Raw genomic sequence first — 25,794 nt, forward strand, 5'->3', positions numbered from 1 at the left:
ACAATTGTGTATAAACTAAACATCCATCAATTCAAAAACACAAACAAATATTCATTCCAGAAAACTTGATCAATAAGTAGTCAGAATTCCATGTACCAAAATGAAAAAAAATTGAGATATGAAAAAAAAAAATTTGACACAATTTTTAAAATTTCCTAAAATCATAATTTTTTTTTTCAATAATTCCACGAAATATTTTCACCACGTACCAAACAGCGTTTTTCGTTAATTTTGTTATCATCTATGACGAGAACTTCCGTCATCTGCAACGATGAGTAAACGGCTAGGCGAGTAACGAGAACAAAGTGAGCGAAGGATCGGGCTCCTAAGTCTGTTGACAGCACCGGATTCATCATCCGGATGATGTGGATGAGACATGGTGTCTTAACATAATACACCTATACAGTAACGTAGTTAACGCGTTGTGCTTCCCCTTCAGAACGCGAAGAACGTGACTTTGGACACGTGATTGCGACCCAAGGAAAGAGGAAAAACTCAAATTCATCGAAATTAAATAAACTTCTTGTATTAATTATGATCAGGATTACTTTTATTCTCAGGATGAAAATCAACTTGGAGCAAGATTGTCTCAGCAATAATTTTAACACACTTTTCGAGTTTAGAACGAGAGCTTAAATTAAAAAAAAATCACGAAAATTTCATATTCAAAGTGTGTGAGTGTGGATTTTTAACGGATTTTAACGGTCAAATTTGTCACGACTAAATTTATATGGTTCATTGTAGTACTTAGGATTGATTTCATGGCAATCGGGTGCGTGTTTCATCAGTCATTATCAAACATGAACATTTTTGCCCAACAATAATTCGAATTGTGTAAATCATTGCAGAAGAAATTTGGTTTACTTCCGTTTGAATTTGTTCGACTTAGAGTTACTCAGATTTTTAATAAAATCTGGAAAGATAAAAATCTCAGGCCAAATAAATTTTGCCTGAATTTTTGTTTTATATATTTATATTCTACATTCTTTGAGAAATAGAAAAATTGGTTGACGTAGAATTTCTTAGAGTGAAAATAAAAATCTTATTTATAAAAAGGAGGTTCACTCTTGATCGATCGATTTATAGAGCGTTGGGATGATGGGAATAACTTCGTGGGGATTCGGTGTAAACGAGAGTGTAAATTGGGGTTAATCTTCGTCATCCCTGTTCGGACACGAGTAATTGTCGAGGGCGAATAGCAAGGCGACGGCAACCAGGAGAATCCCGACGCGCACAGACCCGCGGCATCTCATTTTGATTCGTCGACTAGCTGCAGCTGTGAAAAACATTTTTTGAAGTAGTGATAAAAAGTTTCCAGTCTCGAATCCCTTCCGACCTTGAAAAAATTTTGCGGGAGTTGTAAAACGGGTCAAAACATGTATTTTTTCGTACTCGCGGGATGTAGATTGTAAGAGGGTGAAATCAACCCCTTCAAATATCATATTCAATCGTTTTTGGTTTCTCATGTGCGCCCAAACGACGTCATTAAAGACTAAGACACCTTTAAAAAAATGTGTTGTAACCTGAATGCAAACTAGTTAGACAAAGGCTCGATGGACAAGTTAGACGCATATAATGTGTATGAAACGTCCTCTCTGAGTAACGAATCTTCTATGGCGGATGCCAATCGGCATCAGTTCGTAATGAGACGCTTAATTTGAAGAAATTTAAGATTCTAGAATTCGTTAACAAACATTATTGATCATAATATGAACTCCTGTGGGACTTTATTTGGACGAGATAAGCGAGTAATCTCTTCAACGATACCACAAATGTTCCACAAAAAAAGTCTTCTGGCACTTCCAAGTCATGAAAAGTCTCACTCACCACTCAATCACTGATGGAATCGTGCATATTCCACAGCGCAGTACAAGACAATCACCCCAACGATCAGTCTAACCACTTCGTCCTTATGCATTTACACCGTTTACAACCAAGTGTTAACCTCGTAGATATTCGAGAATAAATAAAGCATCGCTTTGGCAAAAACCTGCAACTTCTCGCCATTGGATGTGTAATAAGAAGAGAACAAGAAGAAGAACAGAAGAACTGCCAACACTGATCGGACGCCAGTCACGGCATATTCATGTGCGTTTAATCCCATGAAATTTCCGGCCGTTTTAATCGCGATACCGGGATATGAAAATTGAATAGTACAGAATTCCGCTCATTGAATGAAACGTGGGTCAAAGCTGGAGAGTGAAAGATCCGCGAAGATCGGCGCGCGCCGATCACGCGTTCCAAGTTTCGCGAAATCGACTCAAAAGTGAGGTTAACGAATGCTGGTTTCCGTTCTAGAGGTTCATTCCGACTGGAATGACACGCGCGAAAGTCTGCTACGATTGTTTGGATACAGCAGTAAATTCGGATCGATTTTCTTCGAAGATTGATGAGTTCCGCGAAAAGGTTTCAGGCGGTAAAAGAAAAAGGTCGTTGCTCGACTGCCTCCAAAAACTGCGTTACAAACCGTGTCCTGTGGCCCTTGAAAAATCGTTCGAAAGAGGTGGAGTACCTGCAGCCAAGGTCAGATATTCGAAAAAATCGTTCCGCCGTTCTTCGGCTTTAGTAAAAAGCCGGAAACTTCCGGAAGAGAAACCGAAACTGAACGAGGAGTCGCCGTACTGTGTGGACAGTGATGGATCAAGGATCAACGGCCAGGAAAACGGGACTCGAGTCTCACAGGATCGGGGCAAAAGTACTTTCCTCACACTTTCGCGTGCCAAGTCGTCGACCAATTGGCGAAGGAAATTTCCTTGCGTTACGAGAGTATCAAGAGCTCCTGAGAGTCCAAGAACCAGAACTAGTGCTTCGGGTGTTTCGGGTGCACCGATTGACAGGTTCGAAAGGCTTTCGCGGCGACTCACGAGGACTCATGCACGGTCTAAACTTGACAGACGACGATTTCCTTCACAGGAAAGAGTTTGCAGTCCGTGTTTTAGGTACAGTCGTTGTGTCATCCGGGCTGCTTCGAGCAGCGACGACGATGAAGACGTCGACTATCAAGTTCCGATCAGGTCTTCCAGATGTTGTGGAAATCTGGTACCATCGTCGTCTCACGTTACAGTTCGGATTTGCTCAGCAAACTCCAGCTCTAGTAGCACTTTTGTCAAATGCAACGAGCGGAAATCGGAATCTTCTTATGTTCCAACCTCGGACGAATATTTACACGATATTGAAGAACGTGTTCGCAGAAGAATCCGGGAGACGTGCTGCTGTGACGCTTCGGAGTACAGTACCTTCGGCAGGAAACCTGAAACGTGTCGTACAGGATCGAGTTGTCGACCTGGAGAATTTGGAAAGCACCTCGTTAAGCTGCATCAGCATCAATGTCTACCTTGCAGAAAAACCCTTCTAACAAAACATAACACGTGTAATTCGAAGTGGACTCCCAGGTCTCGAGTCAAAGCCTTTTGCTGTGGATGCAGGAAGATTTCTGGTTTGGAGAAGTCCAAATCTCCAAGAGCGTCGGAATCCCAATGCGGTGTCCCAGGGTTCCAAAGACCAGTCTGCGAATCTGGGATGAAGAGACCTAGAAGAGCGGATGGAATACGGTGTTCAAATTCAGCGACATCGATTGTCCTGACCGGTTCACAGTACGGCGAATTTATGAGGAAATGTAAAAGGATAAGAGAATCTATGAGGGTAATTGATGCTGATCTTTGTCGAAAAAACCAGATGTCTTCTTCGACGAACAGAGAACCCAATTGTGGCATAACGTTGAACGATCTTTGCCCAGATCTGCCGCCATTACAGCACTGGTCACAGTTCAAGAACCAAATGCAGAGAGTGACGGAAGAATACAAGACGCTGAAGTCGTGTTTAGACTCGATGGAGTCCGAAGCAGAGAAACCTGCGCCGGTTTGTTTCGAGGAGAAGAGAGTGACGCGTTGTTATCCTTCAGGAACGGAGTTCACCTTCGGTGTGAAACGCGTGCCTGAAGAAAGCGTAGCTTCCGGTGAAGAGAGATGCTGCGATTGCCCGAAGCCGGAAGTTGGAAAGAGGTTTGTCGAAAAGAAAGATCGTTCGATGTGGTTCGAGAAGATCAGGAGAGAGAAGGAGTCCTGCTGCAGCTGCAGCGACATCCCGGAAGCTGGAAAGATGGAGACGATAAACGCGAGAGAAGCGGACCTGATAAAAACGCTGGAAACATTTTGTGAGAAGATAAAACGCATAAAGTCAGAGTTCCAGAAGCCATTGATCAACTGCTGTCTCGATAATGGAAACGAAAGCTTTTCTCGAAGGTCTTTGTACTCCGGAGGACGAAACAAGAGGTGCTCTTGTGGCAAGCTCAAGGCCAAGAAGCTTCTGATTTTTCCACCCGAAGGTGAAGACGGTCCGCCGTTGACCCTGATAAAAAATTCATCCAACGTAAGCTGCAGGGTGAAGGGAGACGCGGAAAAAGGATTTCAGTACAACGTGACCTACGTCCAACGCTTTGTCAGCTCGATTAGGCGTCCTGGGAAGGAGAATCACCAACACTGCGTGGACTCTGGTTGAAACATTAGCTCTGCCAAATTACTACACGAATTTTCTTAGGCTGGATACGCAAACTTTCGCAATCAATTTTGCTCGGAGCAGCAGATAAGAGACGAGAAGACATTTCGCTGACAATCTGTTAAGGCGATGCTGCAGTTGATTTTTCACGACTGAAATAATTGTTTTGAACATTTTTTAAACGATTTTACCAAACCGATCGTCTCTTTGACATGCGATGATATTTATGAGAAAAAGGTTTGAAATCTCGAAAGCAATTCACTTTTTGCACTTCGTAGTTTGACTTGTTAAAAGTGAATATATATGTATATTCAAAAAAATTTTAGAGCAGCAATTTCGGTCGGTAAAAATCGACTTCCTTCAGGGTCAAGCGAGCGAATCTAGCAATTCGCGGACACTGAGTCTATATAATAATTGTATTTTACACTGTTTTTGTGGGTCTTATCATCGTAATCATAATGTATAATATCAATATAGGTATACACGTGTTTTTTTGTAGTCCTCGTATTGTTTACCGTAATAAATGGCACCGTAACGCTTGCCATGATCGGAAGTTTATTGTGTTACTATAATATTATATCGCGAGATTGAACGAGGTTTTTACCTATCGTTTCACGATATTATGCGCTCGATCGGAGAATGAAGTGATCGTGAAAAGTATCGAGAATAACTGATCGTCAAGTTACAGAATGGCCCAGAATTAATCAAATATTGTTTAGGAGGACCCAAGGGTAAACCGATTCCCTAAAAAAAACTCTCAATTTGAAAATAAATTGACAAGGAATAAGCATTTTCTTCTCGAAATATGTTACGTAGACAATTTTTTCATAAGGTAAAATAAGGCTTTATAGCTATGCTGTTAGGGTAAATTTATGAACTTAATCAAAAAGTGAGAATGCCAATTTAATTATATTTCTTTGAAGAATTCATTAACTGATAAAAAAGGAATCATTTTTATACAAGATAATAATAAGATTTTTTGATATTGTTGATACGGTGAAATGTTCACATTCCAAAATCAGTGCACATTCAAAATTCTCTAACACTGTATAAATATAAAAAAAATCCTTATAATCAAGTTAACGATGAAGTTTGCCGAACATCAAATGCAGCAATCTCGACTTTTGCTTTTCGAATCAACTTTCAGACACTTCAGAGTCTAAGCTGTAGTCTGTCCTTCAAATCAGTTGCTTACTGAAGGTAAATAGAATAAAATAAATGGTTAAACTGTAACAAAATAACAGCTTTAACTAGTGATAATGAATAATTAGGTACGAGTGAAGGGATGATAACATAAAATTTTATTACATCAACGGAAGCGCTGAAAATTGGTGAGTTTGTACGAGTCAATTTCTGCATGATAGAAAAATATGACGAAAGAAATGTTCCGATGGAAATGAAGATTCTCGTTCCGACTACGTTTGCTGTTGAATAAAAAATGAACATTTATTTTAACATGTTCTATCACCAGTAATATGGATCCTAGTTTAATTTCCATGCTTTTTCAGAATGTCTGCCCGGTGTTTCTGGCATGAAGGCTCATCGCCAAAAAGCATTAATCGGACGGCTGACAATAACATTTTTTATTTTGTGGACCGGATACCTAGTTTACGTGAAGGATTTGAAAAGCAGCTGATTTATTGAAATCAACTTTTCGATGAACGTATTTTTCCATTTTTATACAAAGCCAAATCCTTCGGTGAATTGTTTGTACTTTGAGAACAATTTCGGTTACCTCAATTCTCAACTGTTTTAACAAACTTGTGAATGTTCCAGAGTAAAAAAAAAAAAAAAAAAAAAAGAAAAAAAAAACGGCAATTTTTATACTAATCACGGAATCCTTGTATCGATTAAATACTCTTTCAACATGCGAGTCATCAACGTAGCGATTATAACTATTCTTCTTTACTGCGCTTACGAGATACTGCGGTAAAAATCATCGCATAGAAAATAGTTCACATTCATCTGTAGTAGAGAAAAGACCGAATTTTTGAAAAAAATATGACACGTTTTGGAGTGAATTGATTTTATATCTTCTTTATGAAAATGAGAATCATAATCACGTGTATTAACTTCTACATATCAACTTTGAGAATAACTAATGTCATGTGTTGTTATAGAATGTAAAAATTTATATTAACCTGCGATGATTGTGGAGAAGACTTGATTTGTCAAAATGAATTTCATGTAATTATGCACAATTCAACGAGTGAGCAATAAATTGAACTGATACATTACTCGCAAGGTTACGAAAAATTGTGTAAAATATTGAAAATTCTTCTGTTTCCCGAATCGATTAACAATCTTTCCGAAAATCGCGATATTTCTGAACTGTAATTCTTACTTCAATTAAGAATAAAAAAGTGTCGTCATACTTTGGTTGGCAGAAAAAACGGCTCCATTTTAAACCTCAAAAAAATATATTTTTCACATCGATCGATTTATAATTTTTTATAAAAAAATAGGAGAATCAACTTTCTAAATATAGTAAAATTTTAAAACGTCACTGGCAGGTTGAAAAACACAACGAATACATACTTGCGAATGGTTAATCTCATCTCCATGTTCACCATTGTGTTTCGAATTTTCATTTCAATATTTGATTTCCAACTCTGTGTCTTCGTGGTATGAAATTCCGCTGAGTAAAGTAAACGAGCTTCGCCCCACGACGAGGGTGCGAGGGTGCAGCTTAGCCAATTGTGAGTATAAACGTTTCGCAGGAAATGTGTAAGATCCGTAAATCAAACACGGAAACGTGATATGAACAAGGCCTCGAATCACAGGTGGCCTTAAAAACGAAGCTCCTCAAATTTTCCCCCTTCCGGTATAATTTCGAAAATTAGATTTTAGTATATAGATTCCAGAATATAATTAAGAATAATTTCTTTTTCACGGAAGAACAAAATTTTTCATTATTTTTTAAATCGAGCTTGTTACTTTTTGCATCAATTCCAGCAGAGATATTGCGAAATGAGATAAATAAATCAAAGAATGAATTCAAAAATTCATAAGTCAGAGGCGAATGGATACTGAATAATCATAAGACGATGGCACGTCGGAGTTCAGAGGTGAGACGAGACGGCTGAAAAGGCTCGCCACAGAAGGCAATCAGGTAATAGTCAGATTGCTTGGCAAATTGGCAAGTCTGAGGTGCGTGTAAATACAGGATGGAAAGCTGCCTAGTGTTGGTAAATGGAAACGGCTGATTACTCGAGGCCAAGCTCTGCCAATTACAGGAGCAATTAAACACTGCGTTTCTCTTCTTATAGGTATATACATATTACTACTAAGTACTCGGAAATCTACTTTGCAGAAGTCGCTGCAACTCGGTAAGTCGAAGTATAACCGCAAAGCGACTTGCAAAGACCCGTGGCGTGTCACGAGGTCTTGATAAGATCTTTGCAAAGCACCCGAGTGAAGTAAAGAGGGAAAATAATAATCAGGCCCTGCTAAAAAAGAAAAAAAAAAAAAAAAAATTTCTTAGATACGCCTCAAATTTTTATTTTTCATTTTCTAGAAGTTATCCATAATGACTGAGGGATTTGAAAAAATTCCGAAAAGTTTATCGGGAATTTATGGTTAATCAAGATTAAATATATAACTCAGACTAGATGAGTAAAAAATAACGAAACATAAAACAGAAAATATCTTATGCAGTTCAAGGCAAAGCACGGTGGAATTAAAAAATCAACAATAGTAGGTTCAAAAAATTAGTAACGTAAAGGGAGGAAGAAAGGGAGAAAAAGAGAGAGAATGGGGTTCAAGGGTGCTCAACCATTTGTAGTTATGTAAGAGTCTTGAGTTAAAGGAGACCATTTAAACTCAAGGAGAGCTTGAAATTTTTTAAGGAGATCCCCGGCGAAACGCGGGAATCTATTTGAATAAAAACTGAAGCGAGTTCCAAGTTCAATTTTCAATTCTTCCGAATAATCATAGTAAGCTTGTTTTATGAAAATAAACGATACCATAAATAGTTGGGAAAATTTAAAAAATTTATATAAATTTTATATATTAAGTATGAATTTATATTAAAGTTTTAGAATTTTGTAAATCAGGTTGAAATCTGTAGAGAAACGATATTCCGAAATTTGTTTTTTTGATTAGCAATCAGTTTTATTTCGGGGATATAAAAGGTAGAAAAACGGTGAAATTTCATCATGAAATTCTTAACACTTGACGCAGTTTGAGAAAATCTCAGAATCAGCTAATAAAAGCAATTCGAAAGTTGACTAACTTAAATTTTGTATTGGAACGTGAGGAAAAAAAAATGGATTCGAAATCTTCTTCAGACGTCTGACTAAACTGCCAAAGAAAAAAATGAAAATTTAGGATTCTAATTTAATTTCGAATGGTATTTTCCTTTTATCTTTTGTGTATTTTTTGTTTATGTTTTTTATCACCGTAATCCGTAACGACATCGCGCCACGAAGAAGTTATTCACGGTTTATAAATATTGAAGCGGAAACCAGAGGAGTGAAACCGGTTAAAAGGGGCAAAATTTTACATCATTAACCTCAGTAATATTCATTGCATGCGAGTGCATCGTACTCGATACATAATATAGTAAGTTTGAAAATAATATATGAAATAAAAACAAGAAACTGGATTATCAACGCAATACAAAAATTGCGAAATATGGTGTCAAAGTTTTCGAAGCATTGCATTCGTCGTAACTACATTTTCTCGTAAGTATCGACGTAGTCCGATGTTGGTGAAGTATAATAAAATAATAAGTAAACTAACAAAATAAATTTTGTGTTGCAATAAGCAGAAAATGTCGAGGAATTATTAACTCAAACTTTTATTTCGTGACTTCCGATGATTTCAGATGATTTTAAATGATTTCATCTGGTATCTGGTATCAGATATAATTTCTTGTATTACTTGAGAAGATTTCACAACAATTTTTTACGATTCTGAATGACTGCAACTGATTTCCTGTGATTTCATACGATTTCAAAGCGATTTCTTTATCTCATTTCATTCTGATTTCGCGAGTGAATAACCTCTTAGAAAATATAGTAAACTGTAAGTACGTGATAATCCCATTGAATAGTTATTTGTACAAAATTTTCTTGCAATTCCAACAATATTCAAATCGTGATTATAACGATAGCGATTTCACTAGAATTTTTTCGTAGTTTGTCATATTACAAGTGTCAAATAAAAATGGTCTCAATGGACCAATAAACCACCCAGTGGGCGGTACCTTCGAGTGACCAAAAGGCACATCGCATCGTTAGATATAACTATAAGATACAATCAAGCTGAACTGAACGATGTTAAGCCTGCAGGTTGAGCTAGTGGATACGCGAATCTGGCTGAACTTGTATGACAAGGTGCCGAGGTCTGCGTGACATTTCAGCAGGTGTGCGTGTCAATTGCGTGCAGAGTCCTTGTACGCTGGGGTTTCCGTCTCTGATGGGTCGCGTGTCGCTGATTCCACCAGCACTACCACCGTTTATTTCCTAGTAAATTTTCCCGAGCTCTGCACCTCGACGGCTCAAAGTACAGCCAGAAGTCCATAGACTGAGTGACTTAAGGATACGTGAAGGGTACAGTCCGGTTGGAAAATTTTCGAAGCAGTGAAATTAAGGGTGTACAAAATTTACAGTCTGGCCACAAGGGGGCCAAAATGGAACGATTAAGGGACTATCGAGTTTACAGTCTAGTACGTAAAACTGTCAAAATAGAAAAAGCATGGTTCCATTAGGTGTAGAGTTCTGTTCAAATGGTTATCGACAAGGTCTCTACATTGACTATGGTATCGACATTAAATGTGTTCTTAGGTTAAGGATATGCAGGCGTTTAGATCGACTTTGATTTTAAACACTTGTATAAAATTTGGAAGCGATTGTCCGAATGATACTAGAGTTACTTTATTTTTCTAAAAATGATAACAATATTGTTGTGATCACTTGTACATTCTTAAATTGAATCGCAGAATCAATTTATTGTTACACCAACGTTAAATTATTGGAATGATTGCAAAAAAAATAAATATATATATATATATATATATATTGTATAGGAACGAGCGGCCATAATAGAAACGAATAGTAATATGCGAACGAGATTTTCTGATTACAGTTAAAAAACCGTCTTTCACTTTGTATGTATCCAACACGATATTTTTCGATATTATTTAAGACTATGTAGTGACGATGTAGTAACTAAAAGTTGAAAAAGTTTAGGTTAGGAGAGAAAAAGCACGTGTAGCATGCTCGACAAAGTTGGACTGTTATTCTTAGGGGTTATCCGGATAGTTGGGAGGCGGATTCCGAATGCCGATTTCTGATTAGGACTCGACCTCGAGAGATCAGTTACGAAATCAGTGCCTCATTGGCTCAACAGAGTTGAACAACGTCCTAACCTCAGACTCAAACAGTCTACGTCAACGTCAGACGTGAGGAGGCTGAAGCTGTATAGAGGGTTGAAGTCTGAAGGCATTTCTACATGGCTACATGCTTCGAATAACAAGGCATGCAGAGATCTCGTCGGACTCGAAAATTTCCTCAGGGTTTCTCACCCATTCCGCTTTTCTCTATGCCCCGAAGGTAAAACAGGGTAATTAACTCCTATCTAATTGGCGTGTTTGCAGGTATGCACGACTTATGGAGGTGTGACAGCCGACGAATTACAGATTTACACCAACTGACGGAGAGATCAAGGCCGCTTGTCACAACTATTTGTCCTTTGTTTTCTGCTTGATTCCGGGTCTCGCAGAAATTAACAATCATTTTATACAAAAATCTCGATGATTTCTTTCTTTTTTTCTTTCTGAAATCTCTCGGAATCTCTCACGTCAGTCACATCGCTAGTCATTGTCACGTGATTTATTATTTCTGTTGAACGTAGTAAAATTTCTGGCTTTTCACAGGAAACATAATTACTGTTCTCTTTTTTTTTTTTTTTTTTACCATTTTTACCATATCACGCATTTTTACACAAAGCACAAAATTGAGGTTAGGATCGCGTAATGTCAGATTTGTACGCAACAGCGCATGCGTGGAGTACAGAAAAGACAACTTTCAACTTCCAGGACTTAAAAGTGTTTTTTCCTGCATTCCGTGCACATGCACATTCGCAGACTGACTCAACCGTCACAGAAACGGATACTTTGTGTGCGGAAAACACGCGTGGAAAATCGTGTAAATCTTGATGGTAAAAATTTGAAGCGAATCGAAAAAACTCGGAGCTTCTCTGACCAGGAGAGATCTCTTGAAATAAATACGAAATGCTTTCGGACTCTGCGAAAGAATAAGTACATCCAACTTGAGAGGTAAAATAAGGTGATCTGAGAAGGGGATGAAACGCTCTCGACACACAACAAATTTATCCCCGCTACGAACGGGGAAGAACCCGGAGTACCACTTAAACGACCGGATTCCGTTGAGAAAAAGAAACTCGAAACGAATTTCGGGATAATAGTTTGTGGCGTGCAGGACCGAGACGCGAGCCACTGATGGCCGCTGAAGGGCTGCTCGGCTATGTGTCAAGCCGATGGACCCTTCTCACTTCCCTTGTCTGTGAAGATGTCTGCCTTACGCGAACAGCTTATTACTCAGATAAATGATTACCACTCTGCTCAACACGCCGAGTTTTTGCTTCTGATACCTAATAATTGATTCCGTCGCTCCACTCGTTACTGCATCCTCATTAACCCCCAAACGTCGTGTCTTTATCGCTGATTATACACAACTATTTGCAGATAAATTAAGGACAGCCTGACGAAAAAGATCAGTTTTGTTAAGGAGGACGCCGTTTTTCTCTTACTTTTCTTGTTTATTCTGTGGAATATTGTTGCCGGAATTGTTCGTTTTTTTATGTAAATAACATGGAAAGCTTGCCTTTTTAAAATATTCTATCACTCTGTTGTATTTGATGATTCGGATTTGATAGTAGAAATATTTTGTAGAGAATTAAATTCTAGTTAATAAATAAAATTCACCTTAAAACACCATTTTTATACTTTTTTAAGGAACAAAAATTTTCACAAAATACTTTCACGATTAAGTTTATATCATGAAATACGGCTAAGTGAAAAGAGTTAAATGACAAAAATAATGATGGAAGATCTGTAATTTCCGCAAACGATCGACATTCCGAGATTATATTTACTTTTTTCCTCTTTGTTACGTGAAACAAGTTGTTCAGACGGAGGCGAAAAAAAGTATTGCTCTCAATGGAAACACGATAATGTTAAGTAAACCAAACTTTTCAAGAGAGCGAAAAAATATTCGGAATTCCTACGAATGTATCCGTAATCCTTTGAAGGAAATAAAGTTTCCAGTACCCGGTGAACCGAGTGAAACCGTGAAGAGAGCAGTTGAAAAAGTCGAAAGCATCCGAAAAAGAAATACCCAGAAAATCGATGTTTTACAAGTCAGTCTAACAAAGTCAAGTTTCATTATAAAATTATCCTCGATGCGGGAAAATAAAGTTGTAATCGTACTATAAGTATTGAACTCCGAAAAAAACGACGATGTTATTTTTTTCAAAGCATATAAAATTGACTTATTTGAGTTTTTTAAATCTATGATTTGATTCATAGCATTTTGTGCGCTACAGCTAATAAAAAAAAAATACCCTTTTTTTTTTATACAAGTTATAAAAATTTGAAGAATTTTTAACTTTCGAAAATCCCAATTTACCGCTGAATGATTCCTGGGGGGTTTTCTTATTGGGACTTCCGAAAATCCCTAAAAATATGCTACCCAAATCACCGTTGGGACATAGTGACGTGGCCCTTGTTAGCCAGAAAACAAACCCCATTCGTGGCGTTATGCGTGTGACACAAGTGTGGCACTAAATCGTGACGCTTGCTATTCTATTGGATATCTTATTAAATGTTATTTATCCAGGGAATCGAAGGACGAAAATATATAAAAAAAGAGTACCCAATCAGGTTGATCATTTTGCGAAATGGTTCTACCATTTTTAAAACCATCAATCATAACTTTACCGATAATTTTCAACTCTGATATTTTTACCCAATTTTGAACAAATATTTTAAAGGTTCTGACACGTTTTTTAACCTTTCATTGTCTCCGATTTTATAACGATTATTTTTACATCGTTTAAATCGAACTTTTACAGGTTTTAGACCAAATTTTGAAGACAGTTTTTTTTTTTTTGCATTTAGAATTCCATTACTGAAATTGGAATTGATAGTAAAATCTGTAGATATATATTTCTTGAAAATTATTTGAAAATTTTTCTGAAGATTTCTGAAGATTTAAATTATTAGATTGAAATTTATTATTACGAGGCGTTGTCTAAAAATCCTAAAAGTGTTTGAATAACGTGAAAATAATAAAAATATGCTGAAAATTAATGAAAGTTTTCAGAATCTTGCGGAATTTCGTTGAAAAATATTGAGGAATATATATTTCCACCGAGGAAACGACGTGCAGCGAGTTAATTTCCCTGCAGCCACAGCCTCGCCGAGGGGCGTCGTTGTAATTAAATTCAACACCGTGTTGATGACCCACATTAATTAAGCTATCAAACCAGATGCGCAAAGGATCCTGTTTGAAATGAATTGCCACTTTGACAGGGCTTAAGCAAATCCTGCGATCATCTGACTTTTTCTCCGAGATCTTCCCTTCATTAAAATCGTATCGAATAAAATAAATCACAATTTATAATAAAACACAAAAATTTTTCAGAAATCTTCTGCAATTAATTTTCAGCAGAGAATTTAGAATCTTGTGTACCAAACTCGTAACTCATATTCTAAGCAACTTCGTAGAAACTGACATTATTTTAATATCAATTCTGATCAGTGTTGAGAAAAGATTCTTCAAATAAATTTCAAGAAAAAATTATTATCAGGTTAAAATCCCGTGCCATCACTTTATCGTTATTTATCTGTTCGACTAATTTTTACAACAGATTTTACGGCCTTAGAATCCTCAAACTTCAACCCTTTATTGCTTTTTTATTTCGGTAATCAATGACTCACGAGTCGCACTTATTCTTCTATTACAGAATGTACTTTCGCTCAATCCTGTTCGTCCTGGCAGTATTTACATCAGCACTGGCCGATAAACCGTCCAGTGATGTTGTTCCTGTTAAGCGAGCTCCTATGGGATTCCAGGGGATGCGGGGGAAGAAGGACGTGACGTCATTAGAGCACGATGAATACTTGAAGAGGGCTCCTATGGGCTTTCAGGTGAACTTGATACTGCCACTTTTCTACTATGACCTACTGAACAAATATAAATAGTCTTCCCACATCATTGGAATCCGATAATATGATATTTATAATGCACTACGCGAAGCTTCGATCTGGAACTCTGGCGGAAGAATTATTCGTTACTTTTCAATTTCCCTGAGTTTCGGAACAATTTTCGAAAAAATTATCTCAATTTTGATAAATTATCTCAATTTTGATGAGGAATTCTGGAAAAAATATTTTAATATCTTAAAAGATACTGTAGCTACTAAATGTTTAGCTAATTGTAAAAATGTATAGTAGATTCTGATTATTTTTTTTTTTTTTTCATTCAGACTTCAGGTTACAAAAGAATTGTATAAAATGTATGATTTTTGGAAATATTTTCTATTAGGGACATTTCTCCGTAAGCCCGTTTTCTCACAATTTCTTAATATTATTTGATGAAAACATTAAAGTGAGAAATAAGGACGAAAAATTTATAAATTTTTCGCAGAGAATTCAAATTCGTTCGAGTCATTTTTCATGTACAAAAACTCTGAATGTTCTCTGAAAATATTCTCAACAATCTAAAATTGGGGGAAATGTGTTAAAAAATCGATTTTTATACTTCAAATTTGATTTTCAAAGTTATAAACATTAGACATTGGTATATATTTTTTGTTTAAAACTTCAGAGTTTTACGAGGAGAAAAAAAAAAAAAACGTCCTGCAAATTTTTCTTTCCCCCAATATCTGTTCAAGAAAAAAAGTTCTATTGAATTGAAAATTTCGTTATTATCAAAAACTTGAAAATTTGAAAAAAATCATTGATATATTTTTTAGTACTGTCTTTCGGAAGGAAAATTTACTTTTTCAAAATATCGACCACTCGGTATACAACTTGTACCAATATTGGGCGAAATGACCCATGTATAGTTGAAAAAAAATAAAAAAAACCACGAATGATGCAAATGAATGCTATTGACGATTTATTTTATTTCGCATAACAACTCGTACGTCTCTGCAGGTTGGGAATATTTTACTGTACTCGATACACGAAAGCAAGCAGGGTTCGACATTGGAACGACGATTTTAACTGGTCCCATGTGTGCTGTTTACGATCCGCGACTGGCTCGAACATTTCGGTTGAAAGAATGCGTGCAGCGTAACACATATTCTTGTTTAGAGGTTGGACGATGTGTGGGAATTACTGCGGCGAGTGTTGTTACATATTCAATAAGCTAGGACAACGAACATTTCTTTTTATCTACTCAAAAAATGTGCAAATCTGTGTCGAGTAATTGCTATTTGAAAAAAGGCAAGGATGAGATATATTACCGGTTGCATGATGTGAAAAATTTCGTTAATTCTAAAGAGACTCATTTTTCATCATAAAAATTTAATTCTTCTTGTTTTTACGGTGAATTAATTTTTTTCACGTTAGTTATGCCTTTAGATTTTGATTTCTTCTTGCCAAAAGGTTTTTTTTTTTTTTTTTTGCAGTCTTTTATCTCCTTTCATAATAGTTTCGTGTCTGATTCTATGATACGACGGCTCTCTAACATTTCATTGAGCTTTTTGAGGAAACAGGACAGTAAAGCTGAAAACTGTTTTGATTCGTACGAAATTTTTATTGTATAAATAAAGTTTTATGAACCAGATATTTTTATACCTATTTCGATGCACCGTGTGCAGTAATTTCATAGTACAAATTTGTGAAACAGCGGAAATTTATGTCCCTCGAAAAAACTCTTCGCGTCACACTTTTTGTTTGATAAAAACAAACAAACAAACAAAAAATGAACAAATAAATAAATAAAACCGTTTTGAAGATGAATGTGAAACTTATTTTTGCGGCCTTCTGTCACTTTATTACTTTCGAAGATAAGGAGAATAATTTCTGTAAGTCTTACCACTTCTCACCGTACTTGACGCAAAGTTTTTGCACCTGATGTACTTTTGGGAGATTCTCGTATCTCGTTCAGGTTTCCGGGAAACTTGTAAATTTCACACGAAGTGGCAAAGTTTTTGCTACGTCCTTACGAACGTGTACAAGTTACACGCCATGACAGTTTGCTTTGTCTTTATACCTGACAGACGTTTGCCATTCAAGTTATTATTATTCGATTGAATAATGGCGAAACTAAGAAGATAAATCAACACGATTACGAGCGAAAGTCGAGCCTGAATTTCGCGCACATTTGTCGAAGGCTAAGAAGAAGCAAAATAAATTTTTATTAAATTGAATTTGATTTTTCAGGGGATGCGGGGCAAGAAGGATCAGATGGGTCCCGATATTGAGCAGAATTTCATCCACGACGATTACGAAAAACGGGCGCCTATGGGCTTTCAGGGTATGAGGGGAAAGAAGGACTACTTCGAGTCAGATATCGACGATAATTTTGACATTAACAACTTCGAAGAGGACTACGGCAAGAGGATGATGATGGGGTTTCAGCAAATGCGGGGAAAGAAGGCTTTGATCGATGATGACGAACAGTACAAACGCGCTCCGATGGGGTTCCAGGGGATGAGAGGAAAAAAATCATTGGAGGAGGTAGGGATGATAGCGAATAATTCAACGTTTTTTTTATCCCTAAGTTGAAAAGAGAATGGTCATACAATGAAGATGAGTTAGAGATCGAATTTTCAAAAGAATCGTCAGAACAAATTTAGAAATATATAGAAATACAAAAAATATAGAATGCCAAAACGTAGGAACGTCACAGAAAAAGTAGGTACACTAAAAAATGTTGAGATTCAAAAACACAGAAATCTGGTAAATAGAATTAAAAAATGGAGAACATCTGATTATATAGAAAAGTATTTAAAATATAAGAGTGGAAAAATATAGAGAAGACAAAAATAGAATCGTTAAAAGAAATGTAGAAAAACAGAAATAGAAATTCAAAAACGCGAATATTCAATTAACAAAATTTCTGAACCTGTATTCCAAATTTCTGTATTTTGCTATATTTTTACAGTGTAGATATATCACATAAATTTTGACGATTCTCTAAATTTTTGCAAACCGTTTCTATATTTTAATCACTCAATACTTTGACTTATTTCTACATTTTGAAATTAAATTATTTGTATGTTTACACGTTTAAAAGATGAATATCGTTATCTTTAAATTTTATGGCAATTCTATTCCTCGACTCTTCAATCACCTTCAATCATCCGACTATTGGAAGATCGATTAAAAAACGGCACGCTTCTGAAGCCCAAAATTATTTTCCCACTCAAACAGGTGATGGACGAAATTGAAAAACGGGCACCAATGGGCTTCCAAGGCATGAGGGGCAAAAAAATGTATCTACCGGAAATTTCCGACAGTTATGAGAAGCGAGCAATGATGATGGGCTTTCAAGGAATGAGAGGTAAAAAAGCTGAGCTTGATGCTGACTGGGATAAACGAGCGCCAATGGGATTCCAAGGAATGAGAGGGAAAAAGAGTCTGCAGGACGAAATTGAGGAGCTCGAGAAACGCGCTATTATGGGATTTCAGGTAGATCAGTTTGGCAGTTACCTCATTTTTTTTTAGCATTTAAAAAAAAATGTCTGAATTTGTTGTCATGTCACATGAATTGAACATGAGTTACGTAAAATCCCGTGATTATTAACGTAGAATTAATCGTCTAAAGTTCATTGCAATACATTATTGGATTTTGAGTCAATCTAAAAATCAATTATCAGCACAAAATTTTATTGAGTGAGTATTTTTGAGTGTATAGAAAAGGAAGCAATCGATTAAGCAATAACATACTTGATTTCAAGGACTTTTTAAGACTTGCAGATATCAATTAAATTTCTTCGTATTCCCCTTTCAACTAGAACCGAAAAATCGTGAGTATATTTTTATTTCGACAAGTAGGTATTGAAAAACAGGTTTGTTGATTTTTGTCAAATACAATTCCTAAGTTTGCGAACTTTCTTACTTTTATTCCCAAACTTTTTACATCGATGAGTCTTCTTTCCAAAAAAAAAAACTGAGCTAGTTTGCAGTTTCGTTTGTTTGTCTCTTCGTTTTGAATAGTATAAAAAAAGGTCAAATTCTGACGCAAGCAGCTATAATATTACATGAAGTAGGGGCTCGAAACGTTTTTAATAAAGATGCAGTTCGGTAAAAACGCAGAATTAAGGATATAAAAAACGTATTTACGATTGCGATTTCGTAAAAAGTATAAAATCTCTTTATTTCTCCATCGAATGAAAATGCGTTGGAGTATTTTTGTTCAAAACTGCGTACAGAATCGCGCTGTTAAGGTTACCTAGTACTTCTACCTTTACCGACCGAGCAAACTTGTCCCTTTCGTCCTATATTAGAGAGACAATCGAACTAAAAGGGTTCAAACTTTGACGGTGCGACGCTAGAGAGAACTAGAAGTTACAATAATTTCGTAAATAAAAGATGCTCTCACTGGGCTCAGATGGGCTTTAATATAGGAAGAGAAAGTGTGAGTTTGCTCGGTCGGTAAAGGTAGGAGTACTACACAACCTGAAGCACATATTTACGTTTGCGATCCTACGTGGACTTAGAAATTTGCACATATATACGTCAACGTTGAATCGAGTGATTCATGAGAAACGCGCAGAATATCGAAAAGAGATTTTAAAAGCTTTTAGTTTTTTGCAAAATGATGAATGTCTCGCTATTACAGAAGACTACGATAATTTTCTAACCAAAAAATCCGAAGAAAACTTGAGACTGGTTGACTGATTTTGATCCGTTACAACTTCCAAGTACAAAAGTGAACCTGGAAAAGTTGATAAAATAGTAAACTCTTCCATTAGCCGGTATGTCAGTTGCCTTACGAAATGAAGACAAATTTGGTATGAATTCCCACCGCAGCACCGATCTTGTCTTTGACTTCGATCGATTTTTGCAGGTCATCACGATTTCAAGAGGCAGAGTCAACGTAACTTTTCACTGAAATTTTCCAATCGTTTTCGACCGCCCCTTTCAACCCCTTTGTAAATATGTGAATACAATGTCAACGTCCGTTTCCAGGGGATGAGAGGCAAGAAGGACAGTGCGAGTGGTCTCGAAAATTTTTTCGATCACTACCAAAAGCGGGCTCCAATGGGATTCCACGGTATGCGGGGGAAGAAAGACGACGACGATTGGGAAAAAAGAGCCCCTATGGGATTCCAGGGAATGAGAGGAAAGAAGGATGATTCGCGCCAGGATGACGTCTACGGAATTGACACTCGCTTTGATAAAAGGGCACCGATGGGATTTCAAGGTGAGCTGGGTTCGCGTATAATTTTAATCCGCTCAATCCGGAATCATTTCTCTGCAGTAAGAGTAGCTATGAAATTTCATAAATTTGGCGCGAAAATCAAAAACATCGGTCAAGCTGTTTGCGGGAAAAGGCTACTTTTTGAAAATCTAAATTTTCTAAATTTTTTGTTCGGGGAAATTGGAGAGTCAAAAATGAGTATTTTTTTATTTATTTCGATCTTGGTCATCACTAAATATTTTCTGTAATTAATATAGTATAAAAACTAATTTGTAATTAGGTGTAAAAACCGATAGTAATTATACTTGTAATTAGTATTTTTTCCTCTTTCAATAACAAATTACAATTGTAATTAGTATCGGGTTTTCGCCTAGTTGGAAATTAATTTTTGTCATTTTTTATTAGAATATAATTAATGACAAAAATACCCAACAATGAATGATTTTTCTACGGGATAGTCAGAAATTGAATAGACATTTATTTATTTAATATATTCGTAAGTTATATAAAATACCGAATTTATAAGTGAAAGCTTGGACATCGATATTTAGTTCTGCAATATTTTGAAAATTATATAATATCTAGTGAATTCATTCGATTTTCTACAGTCCCCGCACTAAAATGCTTTAAACATTTTGTTGTACAACATTGCACTCATGTTGATGATAATTATTAAATGGCAATAGGTGTAAAATTTTTTTCATTTTGCAATTGCAATACATGTTAAGGTATAAATTTATTCATCAGTCAGTTTATAGTAAAATGATATATCAAATTGATAAAAAATCATTTCACGACAATTTCGTAATAAAATTAATGAAAAGTGATAACTTTCGGGTTTAACAGTATCAAATAACTTTGCTGAGGAAAGAAATTTTCACGATCAACGATTTCAATGATAATTCATTAAAGTCTATAGAAATCCACGCGTTTTGTATTGTTTAAAGAAACACGTGCATAATATGAAAACAAATATTCACACAAGATGTCGCCCTTATGTAACTGGTGATTATTTGTCAATCTCAAATGATCTTCTTGAAGAGAATTAATTTCGCAAATTTTTTCCCAGCGTTTTTACGCATAATAATAATATTTCTTGAATTAAATAACATTTCGTTGTGTAAATTATCGGCAGGAATGCGAGGTAAAATGGACGACGAGCCATTGCAGTTTGAGAAGCGATCACCCTACGGTATGTTTGGAACACGTGGAAAAAAAAATCCGAGGTGGGAAATCCGCGGAAAATTCGTTGGAGTTCGGGGCAAGAAATGGGCCCCGGAAACTGAACTGCTCGTTGACCAAGACGAGACGGTCAGCAACAATTTACTTGATAACATCGAAAGGATCGACACCAAAACTGAATTTTCCCCCACAATAGGTAACATAGGTGAGTACGGAAAAGAGTTTACAGTTCCTATTCAAATTTTCAAATTAAGAAAGAAAATATTCTAGGACTAAAACAGTTTTCTGATCTTGGAGAACTTTTCGGATGTCAAAATCACCTTTTTGCCAGCCATTCATTTTGAGAAATAATTCAACAGCTGTTGTGTATAATAAAATTTTTCATGTTCTTAATTTTTTTTCAACTTTCGACTGAATTAAAATACTGAGATTCAAAATTTAGTGATTAGGGATGGAATGCTGAATAGATATTCAGGTTTCATCTTGACATTGAGAGAAATTTGATTTTGTTATAGTTACTGTAGGTGAAAATTTTGCCAAATTTTTTGCACCAACTCAATTTACATTGTCGGATCGTGTTTCGTATAATCTCCGGCGCAAATCCCCAGAGTCTTGTTTTTTCATCAGACATTTAAAGTTGGTGTGTAAATTGAGTAAAATAACGCGCTTTACTTCTACAGTCGTTTTCCTTAGCTCGCCGCCAACCGCTGTTAACACCTTTAGATTAGCTCAGCGAGAGTTTTTGAAATTGAGAGATTAACGACTCTCGTAACCTTGCTTTTTAATCCGTGACATATACACTAGTTAAAACTTTCATCATAACTAGATCTATAGATCATGGATATAATATAATGTCTAATTTAATTCCTTAACTAACTTGAAAAAAGTAGATCATATTATACTCTGTACGGCTAACTTTCTGTTATCCTTAGCTGAGGACTACCGTTTACACTTTGGCGCGATTCTCTAAGTATCTTGAACTCTATTAAACGATAATAAAAGATATACGAGCGTTAAGTCAGTTAATTTGTTACAAGAAATAGTAATAAATAATTAGTCAACAAGAATAGTTCATGAGATTTAGAATAGCACAAAATCAGACGGTAGCTTGAACGAAGGTGATAGATATAACAAAGATAATTAATTGGTCGTAGGTCGGAATAAGCGATTAACTGAAAAGCTTACCTAAAACTACACGTCATTAGGCTATGTGATTTTACCAAAGTTTTCGAAAAAAAACGACGCGAGAAGCAGTTCTAGAATAAAATCACAAGAAAATCAAAGATGCGAAAGATATTTATTCGGTAGCTACGAGGTCGCTCAACGATAATTTTCAAGGAAATAATTGACCAACAAAATCATGAAGTCACACGACGGCTTACAGGAAACTCACGAGTCAGAGCCGTGGATCACGATTCACAAAGAAACTGGCATTGCACGATGCAACCAAGAACCAAATAAATAAATAATACACGAGAGAAAATAGAAATTATCAGCAACTTCTTAACAATACGATACAAAGGTAGAAACCTTACCTTGGCTGGTGACGTCAGGCGCACACAAGACAAGCACAAGCACAAGCACAAGCACAAGCACTGAATTGAAATTAATTTGAAAGAAACTTGTTGATAGCAAAAAAAAAAAACGGCAAAAAGAAGGTCAGATTACGGGGGCCTTTCCTTAATTACGTAAGGGTCCCAAGGGGGATGGGGGGTATAAAAAATCTATACATAACCTTATCTCGGGTGAAGGGAGGGGATAAAAGTGACTTCTTACGTATTATTTTACAAATCGGAATGTGCATAATAGACATTTTCTATTAAGAAATGAATGTCCGTACAGCAATGTCTCAGGTAAGAAAAATCGCAGAGACAATTAATAAAGAGCAGTTTAAAGAACTATAAAAAGTTTCCATTGAGACGTTTCCGCAAACTATGATAACAATTTTTTCATTTTTAATATACAATTTCATTTATATATATCGTTATTGTAAAAGTTTCTACTTCATAATAAGTTTTTAAAATCGTTCAATGTGTTCATATTTACACACTTTGAAGCTTATAAAATCTAAAAAGTGGGAGGGCGAGTCCAAGAAATCTTACGTATTCTGACATGATGGAAAGGGGGGGGGGGGGGGGTAAAAATGGCTAAAATCGTTCTTACGTAATTAATAAATGACCCCGTAACAGAATTCAGAGGAGAGGAAGAAGCTAACGATAGTGCAAAACGATCGAGAGTCGTAGATAAACGGTATAGCCATAGAACGAACGATAGCGACGAGGAAGAAGGAAAGCAACATTTGCTGAAGCAAATCTCAGCAAATTTCGAAGCGTAACGAGCGAGATTAGCGAAACTGTCTCCCGGCGGGTTGGACGTTGAATAAACAGAGTTCGGAGTCCGGATCACCGATCTCGCCATTTTCGTCAGGTGATTCTTCTTCCTTTTGATTGGTCGGTTGCTCCCCACCACGAGGTCATCCCTCTGTGGTGAATATCGGTTACGACTTGTTCGTGCGTTTTCGAAAACTGCCGCTAGATGTCGCGTAATTTGTTGCCCGTGATTTGGTCGGTGATACTAACTAACTGGCAGAATTTTCAGTCGCTTCACTTTCCATCGCCGGAACATCTCTATAAGAAATTGATAACAAGACATATGTGTGATTATCTGTGGATGATAGAGTTGTTAAGAATTGAAAATGTTGAGGCTGTGCAGTTTAGGGCGTAATGAGTTGAAGAAGGATTGAGAAAGTTAATGAGTGGAAATAAATTGAGCTGAAGTGTATTGGATAAATCTCTTTTAACGGGAAAAATTGAGTTGTCAAAAATTGAAAAAAAATGAATTATATTATTATTGAATTTTATTAGTAGGTGCAAAAATTGTAATACTTATCGAAATATATTTGATACTAACTGGGCGTTTCTACACATCAGCTGAAATGAATTCCAAATACCCTAAATACGTTTATTTAACGAAGTTTACAAGTTTACTAATTTCAATCTACAATGATTTTTCATACAACGATTTGACGGTTCGAAATGAAATCCAACGAAAATAATTGATCCCAAGCGATTTTTAGGGTATAATCAATTCAAAAAAAAATCAGTCAGAAAAAAAACGACTTTCACTACTTGAATTTGTGGTTCTTAATTTTTCTTACATCGCGAAGAGATTTTTTCAATTCAATATCGAACTCAAATAATCTTTCTTAATAATAAATTAAATATAAGTTCAACGTTATTAATCCTGCTTTCATTATTTCCTCGTTCAACTATAAGGTTTCCACTGGACCATAAATCGATGCACTAACATCCTCAAACTAACAACAACTTCTTAATGTTTCTGTATATTTCTGTTTCAGATGTCCTTCAGTAACTAGCTGCAACCGCTACAGCATGACTATATTCTGAAAAGATAAAAATAATTATTAAAATGAATAAGAAAAAAAAAAACAAAAAACAAAATAGTCTACCAACGACAGCGCGAATATGCCAACAATAGTGACGTCATTGAACGTGCTGTCATCTGTTATGTTTCATCAAAACTTTTTTCAAAATATTTATCATTTTATTTTTTTACTATCCACATTGTACTTGTGATTTTACTATCATTTTCACTATTACTACGAAGAGTTTGTTACTTGATACTAATTACTGTATGATTATGATTGTTGTTGTTATTATTATTATTTTTATTATTATTGTTATTTTCGTCATTATTACGGTCACCATCATTACAATTTTCATCGTCATTGTGATCATAGTTATTATACTTATTCTCACTATTATCAAATGATCTAGAATAATTTAGTCACTATCTGCTCGTCCCATATTGAATACACATATCCGAAAGGTATGTCGATAAAAGATAATGTGTGAATTATGTATTGAAGGATTGAATAATCTTCATTTGTTTAGGCATTGCCGTTTCTTTTGTTTGTCTGCCATTATTATACAAGTACTATTGTTGTTATCTTTATTATGATATCTCATGTGTAATAAAAATAAACAATAAAAGCAGTTACAAGATTCGTTTTGTGATTTAAGAAAGATAGACGGAACTGAAAACAATAACGAAATAATAAAATCAGTTTTATCGGATTAAAAAAATAAATAAAAAATTCAACGCAAGCCTGAATGAACCTGAACCCAAAGAAAGTATCTTCACAGGCATTTTTATAGGCACTTTTCGTTCTTTTGCAGTGTCGTCTGATAAGTTGACAGTGAACGTCGACGTTTTATAGCTGCAGTTTAATGTTCCCTGTAACAGGCTGATAAAATTATAAAACTATTTAATTATACGATCTGTTTTCATGAACGGGAAGATCATAATAAATAAACACGCTCGCCGAGGTTATATCTATGAAAAAGGTCGAGACTACTGTGCACGTAAGTGTTCATCTTGTATTTGATACGAACGTTTAAAGTTGAGTGCCTTTTCCAAATAATTAAACCCTCAGGAACTTGAGAGAGACGTCTAGAACTTTATTGACTTTTGACAGTAACGTTCTATTTATTTATTTGTTGTTTTTTTTTTTAAATATTTGCAAGTCACATAAATGTAAAAATGATTTTTATTTTACTATTCGTTATCAAAATCATTTAAATACTACATAAGTCCGGAAAAATTGACATATCGAATGTTAGTTTGCAGCAACATTTATTGATCGTATACAAGAAATATTTCTTACAACATTGAAAATTATATTAGCAAA

At 35.8% G+C, this 25,794-nt stretch overlaps 1 protein-coding gene across 2 annotated transcripts in view; it reads left to right on the forward strand.

The window, feature by feature from the left end:
• Positions 1-24,506, forward strand: part of LOC124404203 (tachykinins) — a 67,146-nt gene extending 42,640 nt beyond the window's left edge. For both annotated transcript variants that reach the window (XM_046878152.1, XM_046878153.1), the window contains 6 exons: positions 14,488-14,671; positions 16,916-17,212; positions 17,909-18,166; positions 19,670-19,904; positions 21,037-21,288; positions 24,442-24,506. In XM_046878152.1, the coding sequence (XP_046734108.1) occupies positions 14,489-14,671; positions 16,916-17,212; positions 17,909-18,166; positions 19,670-19,904; positions 21,037-21,288; positions 24,442-24,455 (1,239 nt within the window). In that variant the 5' untranslated portion in view covers position 14,488 and the 3' untranslated portion in view covers positions 24,456-24,506. The remainder of the gene's footprint in view (positions 1-14,487; positions 14,672-16,915; positions 17,213-17,908; positions 18,167-19,669; positions 19,905-21,036; positions 21,289-24,441) is intronic.
• The last annotated feature ends 1,288 nt before the right edge of the window (positions 24,507-25,794 follow it).

This window comes from Diprion similis, chromosome 3 (assembly GCF_021155765.1).
Source record: "Diprion similis isolate iyDipSimi1 chromosome 3, iyDipSimi1.1, whole genome shotgun sequence".
NCBI classification, from domain to species: Eukaryota; Metazoa; Arthropoda; class Insecta; order Hymenoptera; family Diprionidae; genus Diprion; species Diprion similis.